We start from the raw sequence: 16,357 nt of genomic DNA on the forward strand, positions 1-16,357 counted from the left end.
CTTTGAATACCTTTATATCATCTGCAGTTTTGATTACCTCATTTGTTCCCATTTCCAGATCATTTATAAATGTGTTAAAGAGCATCAGTCCTAGTTCAGATCTTTACAGCAGAAAAACATTAGTGTTGGCCACACAAGTCAAAAGAATGCAGACGCATCAGCCCACATGAATGTATATGTACTTCCTGAAAAAGATTCACCCGAAAGACCTCCAACTTCCTATAGTCCATCCCCCTCCCCCTTCTAGCTTATTTCCAGGACAGGAGCGATCTCTGGTCATCCCTGCCCATGCCAGGACTCTGTTCAAAATAGTGTCAGCAATTCCTAGCAAAAACAAAGGGGTTGATATTAAGCCCACAGCATTCAGTGGTCTTTAAGCCACTGATATCCAAAGGCAGGATTAAGTATGGATATTCAATGTTGTCCTATGTCCGGGCACCAGCCTTCAATATCCAAGGTCAGCTGCTTACCTGTAAGTTACCCAGGTGCCAACTATATTCAATGCCAGTACCCACTTATCTATATGGGCAAAGATAGGACCTCTTTTTATGTTGCTTTGTCTTCCCACTTAGCTATATAGGTGCTGGCATTGAATATAGCGTGTACCCTCATATGTGCCAGCTCCTTCCCAACTATTCCTAATGGCTGCCCCAGCATTAACAGGACAGTTCCGTAGTTGTCAGAGCTGATATTCAGCAGCAGGTGCCACTGAATATTAGCATCTGAGATTATGAACATGGTTTAAATAGACAGGAGCATCTACTGAATATTGATAATAGCCCACTTCCTATGCATCTTCCAGTGGGACCTCTCACTGCTCCACTTCCAACATTCTTTGAGAAAAGGCAGTCGGGTTCTCTTCCAGCCTCTCAATCACTTGTTCCACAAATTCTACTTTGAATCTTATTTCTCACAGCAGCATCTTTAAATGCACGTCCTCCTGACTGTCCTTGACTTGGTTAACATTAATAATAATCTTATATTCTGCCATATACCTTTCAGTTCAATTTGGATTACATATAACGAAGAGACAGGTTATTTCCTGGAAATACAATTTACATCTTTCTTAAAATCTCTTTAATCATTACTCTTCAAAATAAACTTTCTAAACAAGTAAGTTTTAATTTGTTTATGAAACTGGTTATAATTTGTCACCGTGATCAGTAAGGTTTGAATTTCCTTCTCCAGACATGTCGCTTGATACACAAAATGGTTGTCTAGTAATCTTGTTCTTTGTAAATTTTTAAGTGATGGTTCTGTGCCAGCACGGTTGATGGAGCTATCGCCATGCTTCAACTACATAATACCTTTTCTGACTGGTGTCTCTGTGCCTTGTTAGCAAATAATTCCATAATTGATCTTCCTGGTTTCCCTCTCAAACCTCAAGGCATACAGTAACAAGCTTAATATTCCCAGGTAGGGGTTATTCATTCTCTATTTTTTTTAAGGTGGTAAGGACAGATCTCATGTGTCCCACCAGTAGGGTTACCATATTTGCTCCCCCCAAAAAGAAGACACATGCCCTGCCCCGCCCATGCCATGCCCCCACCCTGCCCCCTGCCACACCCCCACCCCTGTCACATCCCTCCCCATCACACACCCCTAAGGGTGTGCTATCCTCCCCTCCCCTTATCTTACTATACTGCCCTGGTGGTCTAGTGACCTCTTTGGGGCAGGAAAGAGCCCCTCTTTCCTGCCTGGAGTGCCTGCATACTGTTCCTTGCTGACTCAGGTCCCGACTTAAACTCTTGGTGGCCATTTTGAATCGGCACCAGGGACCGTCAGCAAGGAACAGTATGGGCGTTCCGGGCAGGAAACAGGGGGCTCTTTCCTGCCCCGAAGAGGCCACTAGACTACCAGGAGAGTATAGTAAGGGGAGTGGAGAATAGGACACCACTAGGCCTGCCCACCCGCCAGCCTGCCCGTTTGTCCAGAAATCCGGACAAACGGGCAGCCTGGCAAAACCCGCCTGGTTGCCTGGCCATGTCTCCGGGTAAAACCGGACATATGGTAAACCTACCCACCAGTGCTTACATTCCTACCTAAAAGAAAGACCTTGGATCAAATCAGATTATACCAGATCATTTCCATACCAATAACTCACAAAGGGGTCATTTTACTAAGGCACGCCAAAAAATGGCTTGCGGTAGTGTAGGCGTGGGTTTTGGGCAAGTGCCAATCCATTTTTTAGCGTGCTTGTAAAAAGGCCTTTTTTTTATTTTTGCCAAAAATGGACGTACGGCAAAATGAAATTTGCCACACATCCATTTTGGGTCTGAGACCTTACCACCAGCCATTGTCCTGGCGGTAAAGACTCATGCAGTAACCAGGCGGTAATGACCTACGTGTGCTAAATGCCACTTGGCGCATATCCATTACACGCACCTAAAAATAACAAATATTTTTCAGATGTGCACCAAAAAAAGAAATTACCGCAAGATTCTGGCGGTAATTCCATTTTGGGGCACGTAGATGCTTACGCGGCTTAGTAAAAGAGCCCCTCAAATATTGCATTAAGGTAATATAGTTTCAAACACATAAAAGTCACCAAAACAATTGTATGTGCAAATTTAGGCATGCGCCCGATTACTGCACACAAATTAATAGAATAACAAGCCAATAATTGGCTTTTTAACAAGCAATTATTGGCACTAATTAGATTTAATTGGAGTATACGCATGCAAATGTAGGTATGGAATCTGCGCCTAAAATTTATGCCTGGCTCTAAAAAGGGAGCACAGAAAAGGAAGGGTCATGGGTGTTTTGGGGTGGATTATGGCATAGTTTTGCGTTGTGTGCATAATTATAAAATAAAGTGTGCTCTGCGCATAAATTTAGGCACAGACATTTGCACCATGTTTTTGTTGGTGCAAATGGAGGTACCTAAAATTACGCACGACCTCTCTGCTTAAATGTTTATTCTATAAACAGCGCCAAACTTTAGGCATGACATATATTACTGCTTAAGCGCTTTTTTCAGCGCTAAGTTTTTATGCACCCTTTGTACAATCTTGTCCCAAAATCCACAAACATCATTTCCTCCATTCCTCTCCATTGCATAGTTATCTATCACTTTTCTTAAAGACCCTCCTCCTCCTCCTCCTCCTCCAGTTACTCAAACGACCACATATTAACATGTTTCTGAAAGAAATAATCTATCATTTTTCTTAATTTTAAAGGAAACACATTCATAGTAAGTGCTGTCTGCTTAATTTCTCCATGTTGAATATCTTGCACTGAAGGGACCCTCAGCTCTCTTTAATCAACTGCAGCTGCCCAGCTGGTCTATTCCAAGAATTCTTTTAAACTAATCAGGCCCTAATCCATGTACAGCTTTAAAAGTTATAGACTAAATTGAACTCATAGGTAAATCAGAAGGCAGGAGGGACATAAGAAGAGGCATGTGCACTGAAGAATTTAAATTTCAGTGTGAAGTACAGTTTTTAGGGAAAGTAAGGGCAGGCTGATTGGGAGTTAGCAGCTTGGAGCAGAGGACAAGTGCCTTCTTCCTGTCTAGATTTTGAAAAGTTATCTAACTCAGTTTAATTATTACATTGTTCATCGTAAAAAAAAAAAAAAAGTTGATAACTCTCTGTAAACTTATCTTCTCCTAAAATGGACCCAATCTTTTTTTTTTATCTGAAAATACTCCATAGCAACTGCAAAATATGCCTACCAGCTAATGCACAGACAGAAAAAGTATGCATTCATCTGTAGGCTTCACGAGAGCACACAGAGCAATCCTTTGAGTTCACACAGGTCTGAAATTCACTTAATTCCACATTGTTATATTTGATTGTTACAATTTATAACAAATGATGCTGGCAGTCAAGATTGTGGATGCTATCTGTCATACTCACTAACTGCTCTCACCTTTCTTTAAAATGGTAAAAAGGAAAGGCAAAGCACAGTTTTTTTCCTGCTGAACTTCAGCAGTCTGTTTTTTTAAGGGAGGTTCTTTGGACTAATTTTCTTGTTCAAAGAGGCTACCAGGAAGATCAATCAGGTGTGGTCCTGCTGATGCCAGTTTGAGGGTTGGGAAGTTCAGTACCGAATTTTGGACTTGGTGTTTCACTGAGCCCTGATTTGCGATCTGCATCAGCTCCAGTGATACTGGAGTGTCCTCCAGGGACACCAACCATCCACTCATGAATGGATGATATGGTGAAATAGTTGGTCACAGAGGGAGCAACCTCGAATTAAACCCTGCTTGAACACAGCAGAATTCCCTTCTGGAAATAATGGGAGCTGTTGCAGAATCGGGAGTTAGTGTAGGAGTCTTTGGAGCAACTGATTTGATTGTGAAGGAAGGATTATTGAGGGACGCTCAAAGAAAGACTGTGAGCAATGGAAGTAAAATGTTTATTTCTCCTGCTTTTGAGTTTGCTCTGACTTGTCTAAGTTCTTTTACCATATACAGATTATTTGGTAGGCTATAGCTGACTTAGGTCATGCCATGGTGCTTTAAATAAAGTTATTGCTTGATAAAGAAAAGTTAAGTATAGAAAAGCTGGAAAAGGGTTGCTTTGGGCTAAAGAAAACGAACAAATTGAGGGGGTGTTTTTCTAAAGGTTAGCTTGAGTTATCTGCAGCAGGTCCTGTTTTATTCCTATGGGCCCTGTTGCAAATAACTCAATCTAATCTTTAGTAAAAGACCCCCTGAGTTGGGGTGAATTATTTGTCACAATTGAATTCAGCAATGACTAAAGATTTAACTATTCTTAGAAATAAAGTAGAGGTCTTGATAATGTTTCTAGGAAATGTAATCTCAAAATTATACATTTACTATGCTCGAAGTATTGAAGGTTCCAGAGGCCTCACTACCACTTGTCTATTAAATTTATTACCTGCTCAGGATATAAATTTACTTGATGATACTGCAATGCTTGAAAAATCAGAGGAGCAAGGAGTGAGGCTGCAAAATTGTTACTGACTGGCATTAGGTTCAAATAGGAATTCATTTTTGCATCTCTTTTTTAGACGTTGTTGTTTTTTATAATGTATTGCTAGAATTTATCCTGATGTGGCCAGAGAAACACAGAAGAGAAACCAAATTTTGCTTTGCACACAGTGGTTCTTTGCCTAGTCTTTGCTTAAATACCCATGCAAGGGAGGAAGTTATCAAGATGCAGTAAAAGATGAGCTTTTACCTTACTACTACTGATAATTTTTTTTTAGCACTACTAGATGAACACAGCAATGTACACATTATATGTAGGTACTTCTATCCCTAGAGGGCAATGGGGCAATGGAGGGTTAAGTGAATTGCTCAAGGTCACAAGGAGCTGCAGTGTGAATCAAACCCAAGTTACCAGGTTCAAAGTCCACTATACTAACCATTAGGTCACTGAATTACCCAGGAGTCAACACCCTACAGTATACGAGTCCTGCAGATTGCTGACTTCCATGGTAAAGGAATAATGATGCTTGGAAGCCACCTCACAAACAGTGTTATTCCAGTAATCTGGGAGCATCAGACCTCAAAGCTACGGCCCAGCTGTCCTGAGCCAGAGACTGAAAGGCCAATGCCATTTTCACTCTCAATTAAGTCCCTCCCCCCAAAAAAACATCTTTCACTTCCCTGATCAAACCACACACCTTCAAAAAGACATCCCCTACCGCTTGATCAAGCCCATGTTCCCAGAGACATCCCTCATGCCACCAATCAAGCCCCCACTCCCTATATACATCCCAACCTTCCCAATCAAGGCCCTTCACCCACTGGTGGGATCCCCCTACTCCCCCAGATCTTCCCAGCACCCTGAAAGACCTGCCATATGTATCCCTGGTCATAGGAGCCAACTTTTCAAAATTATTGGGGGTGTTAAGCCTAATGGAAATAACTCCTCCCTGGATACATACAAGGAATTTTCTCAATATTGGGGGTGCTTAAGCACCCACAGCACCCACAGAGTCGGCTCCTATGTCCCTGGTGGCCCAGTGGTTTTCAGGCAGGAACAAGACCCAGTTGCTCCAGGCCTGCCGGTGCCATCTTCAAAAAGGCACCCCTAGCCCACTGCAGCACTTTGGGCAATGGGGGGTTAAATTACTCGCCCAGAGTCACAAGGAGCTGCAGTAGGGGGGAAAAATAACATACCTTTAATCACGTAACTAATCACAATTAAAATTGTAATAGAAATGCAGACCTAAAATTACCCTGTCATGTTTTCTATGAGCTACATTGATCCATATAAACTAAAAAATATTGGAGTCCTTTTACCAGGCTGCAGGAAAAAAAAAAAAAACCCTGTAGTGGCATCAATGCATGGGTTTTGCCATGCACTGAATCCCCCTTTTACTGCAGCAGGTAAAAGGAGGGTTTTTTCTTTTTAAAGGAAATGGCTGTGCAGTAAGTTAAGAACTTGCCGTGTGGCCAATTCCTAAGGGAACCAATATCGCTTCCTATTTAGGAGGCGGTAAGGGATCCTGTTGTAAAAAAAAAATATATCTATCTATCTATCTATCTATCTATCTATCTATCTATCTTCTGAGTGCTGGAAATGACAAGCAGCACACACCGGAACTACTTCCAGGCTCCTGCAGTAGCCCAGTGGTAGGGTCTATTTTTATGCACCATTGCTGTGGTAGCCCTACCATGGCTTTGTAAAAGGGCCCTATTGTGCTATATTTATTTATTTATTTATTGTGAACACTTATATCCCACAAAATCCCACTGAGGCAGGCTCCATGTGGCTCAAGGAAAAGAATAACATAATATCACATGCATAATCCCTTAAAACCTTGTGTTTTGTTGCACAATAAGAATTGAAGTTGTGTTATAGATTCTTAAGTCATGTGCTGATGTCTCTTACTGCTACATGATTTTGTGATGAGATTGTTATTCATGTGTATTTTAAAGTAAGTTTTTGTAGTCATTCATAGCCAGGTAAAGTAGTTGGGTTCCCAGTTTTTTTTTTTTTTTGTTACATTTGTACCCTGTGCTTTCCCACTCACGGCAAGCTCAATCTGGCTTACATATACAGGTACTTATTTGTACCTGGGGCAATAGAGGGTAAAGTGACTTGCCCAGAGTCACAAGGAGCTGTCTGTGCCTGAAGTGGGAATTGAACTCAGTTCCCCAGGACCAGAGTCCACCACCCTAAACACTAGGCCACTCCTCCACTGAAAGCCGCAATTATGAAATAATTATAAACAGCCAGTCCATGGTTTTTAAGGATGATGTGCGTCCTGGGTTAAGAGAGAGCTTGTTCCTGACCCAAAAGTGATTACATTTATAATTATCCATCCAGGTGAGATTTTAATGAAGCATTTTCTCCTCTGAGGCATTTCTTTAGAGTTCTGTGCTAGAATGAGTTTTAATAATGATTTTATTGTAGCAGATATTTATTGGTAGTTAATTTTACTAGTGTGAAAATAAATAAAAAAAATTACGGTTCTTTTATATTTTGTTGGATACATGGGCAGATTCAAATATATGCCGTCATTTGATTGTAGACCAAAATATTTACCTACCCCCTCCCCCCCTTTTTATAAAGCCGTGCTAGTGGCTGCCGGTGTGGTAATGCTGACACAGCCCATTCAAAGTGAATGGGCTGTGTCAGGATTGCCAAATGGCTTTGTAAAAGGGGGGTACGTTTTTGCTTGCATCCTGTTACATTTCTTTTCTGGATCACCATAGTAATTCAGGAATAATAGTCATTTCTCATTAAAATCCTTTTACAAAACTACATAGCTATTTCTTTTTTTTTTTCCTTTGGATAACCATGACTTCGGTTATTTTTATTAAAAATTATGCTGATGCATTAACCTACAGGTCCTTTAGCAGAGAGAGCTCTGCTCATGGTAATATACTTAAAAGTCCCAAGATACAGATAAGAACTAGTACTGCTGTTGGCATTCTGCATGGTTTACACTTATAGGGGCCCTGTATGTCTGCTTAAGGGCACTAGGAAATGGGCTTAGAGTGTTCTAACATGGGACTTTCACAAACAATAAGCCTATTTTCACAGCACCCAGAAAAATAAGGCATTTTGGGTATTTCTTTTTCATGTCATGTGCTACTATTTGCATTAGCATACATAGGCCCCTGTTTACTAAGCTGCGCTAGAGGCACGCTAGTGTTCTTAATATGTGTGCTCATTTTTAGCATGCGCTAAAAATGCTAGCGCACCTTAGTAAACAGGGCCCATAAATTGAAAGAAAAATTAACTTACTACCTCCTATTTAGAAGAAGGTAAGAGAACCCATGTTATGGATATGCTAAGCCCTTCAGCGTGTGCAAATATTGACACACTTGCTGAATAGCATGCCGAAACCCATTTTCTGCCTCTGGCATGCCCCCCATCCAATAACAAATACAAAAATAGAGATATTGAGCACTTAATCCCCTGGATTTTATATATGGTGCTAAAACTTACATATGGAAATTTGTGCGTGCACCCAAATTCCATGTGCAATTTAATTGAATAATGAATTAGTCAGTGCCAATAATTGGGCACTAGCAGTTATTGGCACTAATTGGCACAAGTTTGAAATAATGTGTGCATCTTGTTGTGCGCTGTTCTATAAAGATATGCATAGAAATCCTTTAGCGTGCAACTCAAAAGGGAGCATTTATTTATTTATTGCATTTGTATCCCACATTATCCCACCTATTTGCAGGCTCAATGTGGCTTACATAGTTTTGTTAGCAAAGTCATTGCAGGGTGGCAGATACATGACTACAGAAAACCTGTGAGTGGGTCAGGGCATTCACTAAATATGTGTGCAGTATTATAGAATTTGTGGAACCGATGCCTAATTTAGGTGCATGAATTTACACCAATTGAAACCTACTGTAAATCCTTGCACCTAGAAGTTTGGAATGGATCCTGGTGCTACACACTATTCTATAAATGGCACTGAGTATTTATTTAATTAGATTTTGCTCACACCTTTTTCAGTAGTAGATCAAGGTGAGTTACATTCAGGTACACTGGATATTTCTCTGTCTCAGGAGGTCTCATAATCTAAGTTTATACCTGAGACAATGGAGGGTTAAGTGACTTGCCCAAGATCACAAAGAGCAGCAGTGGGATTTGAACCAGCCACCTCAGGATTACAAGATTGGTGCTCTAACCACTAGGCCACTCCTCTACTCTGCTGAGTATGAACGCAAGTCATGTTATGGCCATGAAATCATGGGGAAAAAACCCCAGTAAAAAGCTAGGATTATTGTATTGGAAGCATCACACCTCAAAGCTTCAACCCAATTTTAAAGAGCACGCAGGATCGATCAGAACCCCCATCATGAACCCTCACCCACTGTTCACACTACACCCATGATGATCCTCCACCTCACATCACACTTCTTCCCTGGATCAAGACCCCTACCCCAATCAAGCCCCCCCTGGACCAACACCCTCCATCTACCGATCAAGACCTCCTACCACAATAAGGCCCTGTATCTGGTATCTAGTGGTCCAAAGGTAAGAGCTATCCCCAGTTGGTACTGCCCTGCTGGCACCAGAATCAAGAATGGTTCCAGCAAATCCTAGTGGTAGTCACATGGTACTGCCTCTAGGGGATCATCTTTCCATATAAGGACGACAGTTTATGGGGGGCTTAATTGGCAAGTTAGGGGTATTGTTCCGGGGGGTGGGGAAGTGTAATTGGAGGGTGAAAAGTTGTGATTGGGGGAGTTCCAATTGGTCCTATGGCCCCTTTAAGGTCAGGCTCAGTATCATCGGGCCACAGCTTTGAGTCCCAGTGCTCTTGGACAGATGGACTAACTGCTTACGAGCTGTCTCACAAGCAGATACTCATATTGCTGACTCCAGTGGTAAATCAAGGTGCAGTAAAACACGCCTTTTACCACACTGTGATAACTCACCCCTTAACTTAAACGTTTAGCAACATACACATCCTTTCTAAAATATTATTCTGCACTTACAGCTATTTTTTGTTGTTGTCTTCAACCCTCCTGAAAAAAGAAATAATTGTGCATACATCACATACACACACACTCACAAAAAATAATGCTACTACAATGATTTTAGAGCTCTTAAAACATCACACACACAATGTCACTACAATGATTTTAGAGCTCTTAAAACATCACACCTAGGAATATAACAAAAGTAACATGGCTAGCTTTAGGAAGAACAGAATGTTTGAATAATTTAGTTGTATTTTTCATGATTTATTCAATTTAATTGCTTTCATAATTTTTCTTCTGGATTAACATCTTTTTTAGAGCATTCTCCTCAAAAGTAATTTATGGTACTGCATGATTTAAAAGCTTGATGTTCTGTGAGATGTGGTTATATTCTCAGAATAACTCAATTTCATTCTGTTCTTGCAGCTCCTAATCCCTGTGCTGCTGGCAATGGCAGAGGTCCCTGCTCACATTTGTGCCTGATCAATTACAATAGAAGTGCTGCTTGTGCCTGTCCACATCTAATGAAATTGTCCCCAGACAAGAAGACATGCATTGGTAAGTTTCTTGCCTTCAGGGCAATGGTACACAAACCCTCTCAGACTGAACAAGCGTTTCTAAACAGGAGACAAGCCAGAACAGGACCTAATTAATACTGTTGTTTCAACACTTAAGATTGCAGCGTACTATGTACTAAAACAGTTTACAAACCTAGATAAATTTATTTAATCATATTCATGTATATATCTAATCATAATGAACCTTGTACAAAGCAACAGAAATTGCCCTTACTTTCTCTTACAAAATTCTTCTAAATTATCACCAATGAGCTTTACACATTGCAAGATAAACCAGGAAAATAATCTTTCTGACACACACGAAAAAAGATAATGCATAGAAGGGAGTAGCTTGCAGTGGCAGGTACAACCCTAACAATAAAGGGGGAAGGTTAGCCTGCACACATTGACAGGTACAACCCAGGCTGGACCATGTTGGCCTTTATGTACAGTTTTTTTTTTTTTTTACTATGCTGCGTGGTTGATCTTGGGGTTGATATTCAAAAGGTTTTTAACGAGGATTGGATGATTTCCCTATGAGGAAAGGCTAAAGTGGCTAGGGCTTTCAGCTTGGCGATGAGAAGGCTGAGGGAAGGTAAGATAGTGGTCTATAAAATAGTGAGTTGAGTAGAATGAGTAGATGTGAATCGCTTCTTTAATCTTTCCAAAAATACCAGGACTAGGGGGCATGCAATGATGCTACCAGGTAGTAAATTTAAAACAAACAATGGAAAATATGTCTTCACTCAACATGTAATTAAACTCTGGAATTCATTGCCAGAAAATGTGGTGAAAGTGGTTAGGTTAGCAGGGTTTAAAAAAGGTTTGGATACTTTCCTAAAAGTCTATAAGCCATTATTAAGATGGTCTTGAGAAACTCCACTGCTTCTTTCTAGGATGAGCAGCATAAAATCTGTTTTACTCTTTTGGAATGTTGCCAGGTACTTGTTATCTGGATGGACCACTGTTGGAGACAGGGTACTGGGCTTGATGGACCATCAGTCTGTACCAGTATGGCAATGCTTATGTTATGTTCTAAACTCCAGTGAACTGGCTAGCCACCAATATTCAGCAGCACTTAATTGGCTAGTGCTCTAACCAGCCATTCCCTAACAGATTAGATTAGCGGCTGTCCAGGAGCAGAGCTTTGGCCAAGCCAACACTTAGCTGGTTAGCGACAATATTCAATCTGCTAACTGTGTAAGCAAGTGCATTAAGTGCCTGTTTACTAAGCCACGCTGTAGGTGCACTAACTTTTTAGCGCACACAAACGCTAGTAACACCCATGGATGTCTCTAGCATTAGCGTGCGCTAAAACGTTAGCTCAACTACAGTGCAGCTTAGTAAACAGGGCCCTAAGTTAGGCCAGCAAAAAGGCTTTTCTAACTTTATGGGCTAAGTTAAGTGGGCATTGGTCTGAATATTGGCTGGTGCATGGTTAACTTCCGCATCAGTGCACATACCTGGATATTCAGTTGCAGGGAGCCACACAGGCTGGGAGTGGCTTACAAGTCGCTTACTACTGGAGGCTGACTATTAATCCCCTTGTGATTAAACAGAGTTTGAAAAACACATTTTTGCAACAGTAGCAATTTCGGCTTTTCAGGATAACCATATATCAAAGATGATTTCTAAGCTATTGATTTTTCATTAAAAGCTTAGAATTCTCCAGCACTTAAAGCCTGACTTCTGGCTCCACATTGCACCAAACTAATAGCAATTTCATTTTAGTCAAATTATACTTGTTTTCTAAAAAGCAAGTGGGTCAATATTCAAACACTGCAGCAAGTGTTTATTTTAAACACTGGTCACATCATTTAAATTATCTTTGTATAATCTCTACTATTGTCTGCAAATATAGTAACACTAGCTATTAGGACTGTGAAAGCCACTACTCAGATAGACTTGAAGTTCTCCTAACTTTTTCTGCATAGTAAGCAGATAGAAGCTTAATTTTGCCAATTACTGGTTGTTAGGTAGAATGTTCATGCTCAACCTTGATTCTGTCCCAGTACTATCTGGATAAGGATTTCCAGCAGCACTATCCATATGATACCACTGAAACTTTGCAGAGAACCCAGAAAAGGACATTTAGCCAAATAATGGCTGTTGCTATCCAAATAAATGCTTTTGAATATTATACCAAAAATTTGTAATTTCCTGCTCTTTTATTGGAATCAAGGTTGTAATGTGAAGCATTTTGGTGTAGAGAGAAAAAGTGGGATGTTTGACCACGGAAACCAAAGACTGGAGAGATGGATGTTTCAAAGTCAAATGTTTATTGATAAAAAAGACTCAACACAAAAGTTGTGTTTCAGCTGCTAGGCCTGCATCAGGAGTCTACAAGAGAAAAAAAAATAACAACAAATTGAATATGTAATAACACAATAAGAAATTAAAATTAAAGTTAAAACAAAATAGATAAAATCGAGCAGTGAAGGGGTAATACTAAGAATTGACAGGTATAATATAATATTGTGTGAGAGAGGCAAAAACTGCATGTGTCATAACATCCTTTAAATACATAAAAAAGAATACAAAGTATATGCTATAAACATAGTTTAATTTAAAGAAATCAAATAAAATATGGAGAGTATACATATATCATATTTTAATGTGAATACAGTTCAAATACAATAAAACATGATATCAAAAGTGTACATCATAAACATTTGGATCCACAGATAAAAGATAAAACTGTAAGAAAAAAAGGGGGAAATCTTTGCATAGTGCTACATATATGTATGTATGAGAAATGAGTGAAAGTCACAATTTGTGAGTGATTATTCATTGTCATATCGTTTAAATTCATTGAAAAACTAAAAAATGATAAAAATAAATAAAAATTGACAATATAATGGATGATAAAAGTAAAAATAAAAATAAAACAAACAAGGAAAAGAGGAAAAAAGAAAATAAAAAGAAAGACAAAAGGAATGGAGGGGGAAAGAGGGGGAGGGAGAAGGGGGAAAGGGAGGAGGGGGAAAAGGGGGAGGGAAAATGGGGGAAGGGAGAAGAGGAAGAAGGGGGAGGAAGGGGAAGGATGGGATAGGGAAATGAAAAAGAAGAGGAAAAAAAGGGGAAAAGAAGGGGGAGTAAGGGGAAAGGGAGAGAGGGGGGAGGAAAAAGGTAATGTCAAACTTAAAAGGTAAATGGTCAGACCTGTAGCAAGGGCTCATAACTAAAATGGACATTATGGCTATCTTAATGTTAAGAAGTTATTAGAAGAACTTTGAAATTTTAAATTAAAAAAACTAATGTATCCAGGCAGGCTGAGTATTATTTAAAAACGTATCAAGGCAGGTAAAGTGTTATTTGTAAAAAAAAAACAAATGCTGAGTAAGATACAAAAGGGAAGAACCAGACTTGTTGAACCATAATGTATATTAGAAAATGAAGCTAGCCCAGTGGTTCAGGAGCAAATAGATCTCTACATCGGCAGGGATCCCGAACAGAAAGCTGGTGAAGTTCAGCATTTAGCCACTGAGAACATCAGCACTGCTTAGTTAGAACATCTTATTATCAATCCACCACCATGTCCAGCAGCCACCTCAACTTCACACATAGATCAGATGCTGTGGAAGATGCTTGTGTATTTGCCTCCAGAGAGGAAAGTTCTGGTTTGAGCCGCACCAATGAGAGCAGTGAAACAACATTCTCAAAAGAATCTCTGAGGTCAGTGGACTGAGCTCAGCTTGGTTAGAGGTCAAGAGTGGTTTGGTGCTCCCCTCCTCTCTCCTCCATGGAGTTGATATCAGTGCTGGGTGTTTGGGCAAGTTGAGAGTGACCAGGAATCCTGGAAATGTCATTTTACCTTTGCATATTGAGAAAATGGCAACTTAAGATGCCATTTTAATTAAGCAGGCTAGATAAAATTGTAGCTAAATCTTCTACTGAGCTCATGGTGCTAACCTTCAAAATAGAGAACATCACTATGAGCTAAGAAGACTCTCAAGTAGATTGTGGGGTCAATATTCAGCCCATGGCAGTCATCAGTTTTTAAGATGCTGACAGTCACAGGCTGAACTGATCCCAGATATTCTTTCCCAACCAAGGACAGCTTTTTTCGTGCCTATGTGTTATATGCACGGGAGGTCTAGATTACAGTGTTGGCAATTTCAGGTTTGTGTTTCAGCACCAGACATAAACTTCACTCTAGTCTCTAGAATTTGGTTTGTGACCCCTGAGGCAGGTGGTTGCGTCCATTGAACCATGGTCCATGTCAGGTCTGCATGATGGTGCTTTAATAAAGAACTTTTCTAAGATTCATCTCCATGGCTGCTCATCAGGGTCATCCTCTACTCTTATTGGTTTCTCCCAGATATTCGATTCCGGGCCATGTCCAGCTGATAATCAGCCTTTTTTCTGTCCTAACTTTATCCACTTACGTAACTGGTTAGCAGACTGAATATCACAGCTAACTGATTATGTATTTGTTATGCCCAAACTCCACTCTTGGACCATTCCAATACTAACTGTACAGTGCCTGGAAGGGTCACAAGCAATATTCAGAGGCACTACCTGCTTAAATGCCCAAAATAATTAGTTAAGGGGCTCCAAAGATTCTAAAATTAATCCCATTAGCTTGTTAAGTTATGCACATTGTTATTGGCGCAGATATCTATGCATACTATATAGAATTCAGGGGTTTGGGGGTAATTTTACAAAGGCCTTTTCTTATATTTATATAGCATGCACATACTTTTATATGACTTAGGTATAGGCTCTTTTTGGGTGGATATTTTGGATAGAGCACAGGGTGATTTAGGTGCATTATTTATGAAATGTGTGTGTATTCATGTACTGTGCACTAATACCTACTCCTGAGCAGATGTAAATGTACGTGGGCTCATTTTACTTGTGATTACTGCAGGAGTTGTGTTATCATTTTATAAAAACACATGGTACACTTTATAACATAGACTGGGGACATAGTACCCCACAGAAACCTCCTGCGCTAATGGCCACACAATTTAACAAAAAGGTTTGAAGAGTTATGCTATCATGTCTCACTGCTTAATCCCCCTCCCAGTCTTTACTCTGTACTCTATCCACCCCCGTCTCCTCTGTCCACCCTCCATGAGCTTAGAGTGATTCTGCTACTGCTGAGCGATAACTCCTATCCTATCAAGTTATTTTCCGATTTCTCTGTTTTAGCTTGTAAACCGCCCAGGTCTGCAAGTTATTTTGGGCGGTATAGAAATTGCAGATAGAAAATACTGAGAAGTTTATAGTTTATCTCCAGCAGGTGGATGGACATACATACTTTTTCAGCCTCTGGTTCTGAGGGCTTGGTTCCTGATCCAGTCGGTCAACTGGTTCCCAGTTGAGTTTTGTGGGTAGCTTGAGTCTGCACAGTCATATCTGGAGGTCTTGAGATCCCTTGTCTCTGGTGCCCCGCAGATTTACTTCTTCCCTCCCTTCACCTCTACCCTGTTTCCTGTGGAGCTCTCCTTTTCCAGCACAATAATCTTCCACATTAGAATTGAAAAATTGAAAGCCTAGATGTTATTTGCCATTATCTCTGTTTTTAAATTTACTTAGATGATCTATAGATTTTAAAAGAACATTTTTGGTTACAGAAATGAAGAAATTTCTTCTTTATGCAAGACATTCAGAAATAAGAGGAGTGGATATAGATAACCCATACTTCAACTTCATCACAGCCTTCACAGTTCCTGACATTGATGATGTTACTATAGTAGACTTTGATGCAGCAGAGGAGCGATTGTATTGGACTGATATAAAGACTCAGACAATCAAGCGTGCTTTCATTAATGGAACCGGATTAGAAACTGTTATATCAGGAGGTAAACAATAACCTATTTGAGGTATACGAGTAATTCAATTGTTATGTGTTCTTTTAAAATGTAAATAAGAATAAGATATTATTATGAATCAAGGGTCCTGTTTACTAAGGTGC

General features: G+C 40.1%; 1 protein-coding gene across 1 annotated transcript in view; it reads left to right on the forward strand.

Moving 5' to 3' along the window:
* Positions 1–16,357, forward strand: part of LRP1B (LDL receptor related protein 1B) — a 1,639,960-nt gene that overhangs the window by 825,742 nt on the left and 797,861 nt on the right. Inside the window, 2 exon segments of the mRNA XM_030210865.1 lie at positions 10,304–10,435; positions 16,017–16,244. Of these exon segments, the coding sequence (XP_030066725.1) occupies positions 10,304–10,435; positions 16,017–16,244 (360 nt within the window).

The sequence above is a fragment of the Microcaecilia unicolor genome, chromosome 7, assembly GCF_901765095.1.
Source record: "Microcaecilia unicolor chromosome 7, aMicUni1.1, whole genome shotgun sequence".
In the NCBI taxonomy this organism is placed as follows: domain Eukaryota; kingdom Metazoa; phylum Chordata; class Amphibia; order Gymnophiona; family Siphonopidae; genus Microcaecilia; species Microcaecilia unicolor.